The sequence below is a fragment of the Octodon degus genome, unplaced genomic scaffold (assembly GCF_000260255.1).
Source record: "Octodon degus isolate 3935 unplaced genomic scaffold, OctDeg1.0 scaffold00002, whole genome shotgun sequence".
Lineage (NCBI taxonomy): Eukaryota > Metazoa > Chordata > Mammalia > Rodentia > Octodontidae > Octodon > Octodon degus.
In genome coordinates, this window is record NW_004524578.1 from 28,617,767 (window position 1) to 28,622,832 (window position 5,066).

At 38.9% G+C, this 5,066-nt stretch overlaps 1 protein-coding gene across 1 annotated transcript in view; it reads right to left on the minus strand.

The window, feature by feature from the left end:
* Rad51 (RAD51 recombinase) overlaps positions 1-5,066 on the minus strand; it is a 43,461-nt gene that overhangs the window by 31,408 nt on the left and 6,987 nt on the right. Inside the window, exons 3-4 of the mRNA XM_023711559.1 lie at positions 4,800-4,937; positions 3-120 (exon numbers count right to left, since the gene is read on the minus strand). Of these exons, the coding sequence (XP_023567327.1) occupies positions 3-120; positions 4,800-4,937 (256 nt within the window). The remainder of the gene's footprint in view (positions 1-2; positions 121-4,799; positions 4,938-5,066) is intronic.

Sequence of the window (5,066 nt, forward strand, 5' to 3'; positions counted from 1 at the left end):
ACCTTGAAGTAGTTTGTCAAGCTCTTTGGATCCAGTGGTAATCTGTATGATCTCTGATCGCCTTTGATGGAATTCAGTTGCAGTGGTAAAACCCATTGGAACTAATTTAGCTGCCTCAGCCTGGGGAAAATAAATGTTAAAGAAACAAAATACAAGTTGAGTAGTAATCCTTATCTGAGATGCTTGCAACCAGATTTTTTCTTTTTTGTTTTTCTTTTTGAGACAGTGTCTCACTAGTTTGTTCAGGTTGGCCTCAAACTTTAGTCGGTCCTCCTGTTTCAGCCTTCCAATGCTGGGATTTTGGTTGTACAGTACCATGGCCCAAATTTTAGAATTGTTGCATAGGATCTACCAATTGAACAATTTTAATCCAAAAAGTTCCAAAAATCTTAACTTTTATCACATTGGTGCTCAAAAAATCTGGAGAAGCAGATGTGGTAATGCATGCCTGTAATCACAGCATTCAGAAGGCTATGGTAGGAGGACTGCTGCAATTTAGAGGCCAGCATAGGCTACAAAGTGAGTTTAAGGGCCGGGGAGATGGCTCAGTGGAATAAGTGCTTCTCTGGCAAGCGCAGGGGCCTGAGTTCAATCCCCGGTTCCGCCAAAAAAAAAAAAAAAAAGTGAGTTTAAGACCAACCTGAACTGCATAGGGAAACCCTGTCTAAACAAAAAACAGGAACAGGAGCTGGGGAGATGGCTCAGTGGAATAAATGCCTCTCTGATGAGCACAAGGGCCTGAGTTCAATCCCTGATTCCGCAAAAAAAAAAAAAAAAAAAAAAAACAGGGCAATTTGGATTTTAGCATTTTAGATTAGTGATGATCATCTCAAATCAGTAAAAGAACCAGGGAAGAGAAAATATCTAATAAAATTCCAGCACCTGGTAGGCATAGGCAGAGGACCTGTATGATTTGAAGCTAGCCTGGGCTACAGTTAGTTCAAGGCCAGCCTGGAGCTCGGGCATGTAGCTCAGTGGCATAGCACCTTCCTGGATTCCTGGTACCAAAAAAGAGAAAAGGCCAGCCTGAACTACATATTATGATAAGATCCTGTCTCAAAAAACAAAACAAAGAACAAAAAGAAAAAAAAAACCACAACACAACAAAATAAAACAAAAGTCACCATAAAGACTAATATAACTCAGAGATTTCATAAAGGTTTTTTTGAGATGTCACTAGGCACTGAATCCAGGGCTTCACCCATGCTACACAAGATCAATTTTTAAACTGCTAAACTAAGTACAAAGCAAGCATATAGATGAAAATAATACAAACTAAAATATAAGTTAGTGAAATAGACAACAAATTAATGAAGCGAGTAATGTCTTTTTTTTCCTTTTCTTTTTCTTTTTTTTTTTTTTTTGGTCTTTTTGAGACAGGGACTCCTATACAGTGCAGGCTGGCCTTGAGCTCTTTGTAGCCCAGACTGGCCTCAAATTCCCTCAGTGATCCTCCTGCCTCAGTCTCTCTAGTGCTGAGATTACAGGCATGCGCCATCACACCCAGCTTGAAGCCAGTAATTTATTGAAAAGATAAAAGTCACTTACCTACATTGATTAATAACAAGAACAAAAATGAAGCCCAAAACTAGTAAAATCAGGAATGAATAGAGCAGATATTACTACCAATTTCATAGAAATAAAAAGAATTATAAAGGGACTACTTTGAACAATTCTGTGTCAACAAATTAGGTAACTTATAAATATATTTATCGCTGAACTGAATGGTGTGTTAGAAATACAAATCTTGGGCCAGGGAGATGGCTCAGTGGAATAAGTGCTTGCCTGACAAGCACAAGGGCCTTCGTTCAATCCCCAGTTCCACCAAAAAAAAAAAAAAAAAAAAAAAAAAAAAGGACCAGCCTAAACTACACAGTGAGAACCTGTCTTAAAAGAAACAAAACAAAACAAAACACAATTCTTTCTCTAATGTTCCTATGTTACCAATGCTTTTTTCTCAATGGTTCCTACTTTCAAATTCATATGAATTACTTTTCAATCTGCCAGTAGTTTCAAAGTCATGTCCTATTTTACCTCCCTGCATAACTGAGCATTTTTCTTTTTTTTTTAAAGTTTATTTATTTAGTGTGTGTGTGTGTGTGTGTGTGTGTGTGGCCAATTCAGCCCACCAGGGGGCGGGGCTGGCTGGCATGTGGTGCTGGGGGATTGAACCGCAGCCCCTGTGCTTTGCTAAGCTTGTTCTAAGTAGGTGCTTTAGACCACTGAGCCATCTCACCAGCCCCAACTGATATGATTTCTAAAACTAAGATCTGATAGGGCATAAATGAAGATCCAGCCACCAATTCTTCAGTCATAGAAACTGATGCCCCTAGAGTGATACCAAGTACACCTTAGGGAGCTCAACTGGCTTAGTCAATATTACAATCTTTTAGTGAAGTATTAGGGACTTCCAACTTTTCTTTACAATTAAGCCACCACTTCAACACTTGTTTGAGAGATCAAATAAATGCTAACTTGGGCTGAAGAGATAGCTAGCTCAGTTGTCTAAGCGCCTGCCTGGCAAGTACAAGGACCTGGGTTCGATTCCTGGTATGGCATGCTGCACCAGCCCCAGAACTCTGGGCCCACCATGCCGGTCACCGAAACCAGGCATGGTGGCACACACCTGTAATCCCAGTGGTGGGCAAGTTGAGACAGGAGGATCACTATGAGGTTGAGCTGCATAGTGAGACCCTGTACCAAATAATAAATAAATAGATTTAAAATAAATAAATAAATAAATGCTAACTTCATACATGCAGAGCAACAGCTTTACTCTTTGGGCTTACATTATGAATTATAGCTTTTAATCACTGATTGATTTTGACAGATTAGTGCTAAATAAATATCTGAAGTAAAAGCCCTGCCAATGCTTAAGTTCAACACTCAGTTCAACACTCTTACTTTAGAACTATTCAGTCAGCAGCATCTGGAGATGTATTCTTGCAATTTAGGCACTGTAGGAGGCTGAGGCAGATAGACTGCAAATTGGAGCCCAGCCTACGCAACTTAATCAGACTGTGTTTCAAAAGCTGGAAACAGAACTAAGTGTGAATGAAGAGACTTTGGGGTTCGGTTCAACCCCAATTACATTCTTACTTTTGTATTTTTTAGGAAAGGGTCTACAGGGTGTAAAGGGTCTCACTACTAGATTGGACTTGTGATTCGCCTGTTTACAGCCTCCCAAGAGCAGAGATTACAGGTGTGCACCACCATGCCCAGTCTTCAATCCCAATTACAAACCAAAAAACTAAAACCAAAACCTCCAAAAATATCCATCATCAAACAGAACGTGTTACATATACTGATGTATATGAGATATTAAATAAGTACATAAAATGTTGAATTTATCACCCATTTCACTAAGTTACATGGCAAAACTAAATGTAATTAATAACTCTATAATAAAGGATGGGGCCAGCCAGATAGCTCAGCAGATTAAAGTGCTTGCTTAGCCAGACGCAGGGGCTGGGAGTCAATCCTCGCCTGCTATGCTGGGCCCCATTCCTGGGGCGAGCTGAGATACGATTGAGACTGGGCATGGTGGCATGCGCCTGTAATCCCAGTGCTTGGGAGGCTGAAAAACAGGAAGGACAAAATGAGTCTGATCTGTGTAGTGAGACCCTGTAAACCCTGTACTAAATACATTTAAAATAATAATAATAATAATAATAATAATAATAATAATAGCAATAATAATATTTTTGAAGATTCCTTAACTTTTTTTTGCAGCACTAGGGATTAAACTCAGTCCCTTGCGTATTCTACTGAGCTACCTCCCCAGCCCCTCCTTAGCTTTTGATGATTTTAGAAGAAAATTTCTATAAAACTATAAAGGTAAGCAATATAAGGAAAATATAATTTTAGACAATTATTCAATGTATCCTACGTAGAACTTCAAAGATGAAGCTAGGAAAGAGGTATAGCACAGGGTGCAACAGCACTTACTCAGCATGGGAGTTACTGATTTAATCCCAATTTCTAATGACAGTCCTTTTTTTGGGTGATATTAGAAACTGTATTTAGGTGCCTGAATATGCTAGGCAAGGCATCTATTGCTGAGGAATATCCCCAGCCATTTATTATTTTTAAAAATAGTATTGGGTATTGAACCCAGGGTCCTTTAAATGAACTACACACAGTTCTTTTTACTTTTTTGAGGTAGGACCTAAGTAGCTTAGGCTGAGCTTGAACTTACACTCTTCCTGACTCAGTCTTCAGAGTGCTATGATCACGAGTATGCATCACTACTCTTGACTTTATACTTAAAACTTTGTTTTGAGCCAGTCTGACTAACTTATCCAGTTTGGAATAGAATTTAGGATTTTCCTCCCTCAGGCTCCCAAGTTACTAGAATTAGAATGAGCTGGAGATATAGCCCAGTGGTAGGAAGCTTGCTTACCACAGGCACAGCTTTGAGTTTGATCCATAGCACCAAAATGAAAAAACAAAGAAAATGTTAAACCCAAGTAGTTGGAATTACAGCCTCATGGTACTATGCCAAGCTGAATAAATGTATTTCCAGGATATAAGACCATAACATCTAAAAAAATAAGTTACACATCAGCCTTTGCTGGTGGAAATGTAGATTGGTTGTCAGTTTGGCAGCATTTACATCAAATTTCATAATACAATTCTGAACAGAAAATTTGAATTCACTCAATGAGACACATATAAAGATAAGAAACCGGTGATAGTTACCTTTAGGAAACAGGATGACAAAAGAATGAGGATTAGAATACCTTTTCGTATATACCTACTTGTATTATCTATACTAATGCCTCTCTAGCTGTACTTACCAGAATTTTATCAGCTTTGGCTTCACTAATTCCCTTTATATTTATTAACTCCTTCTTTGGTGCATAGGCAACAGCCTCCACAGTATGGTATCCAGCTTCTTCTAATTTCTTCACATCATTAGCATTTATGCCACATTGCTCCAACCGTGAAATAGGCTGCGGGCCAAAGCTCTCTTCTTCCACTGAAGTTTCTGCACTTGCTTCAAGCTGCATCTGCATGGCCATTACTGAAAAATACAGATGGCCACAAACACTACAGAAATTCTG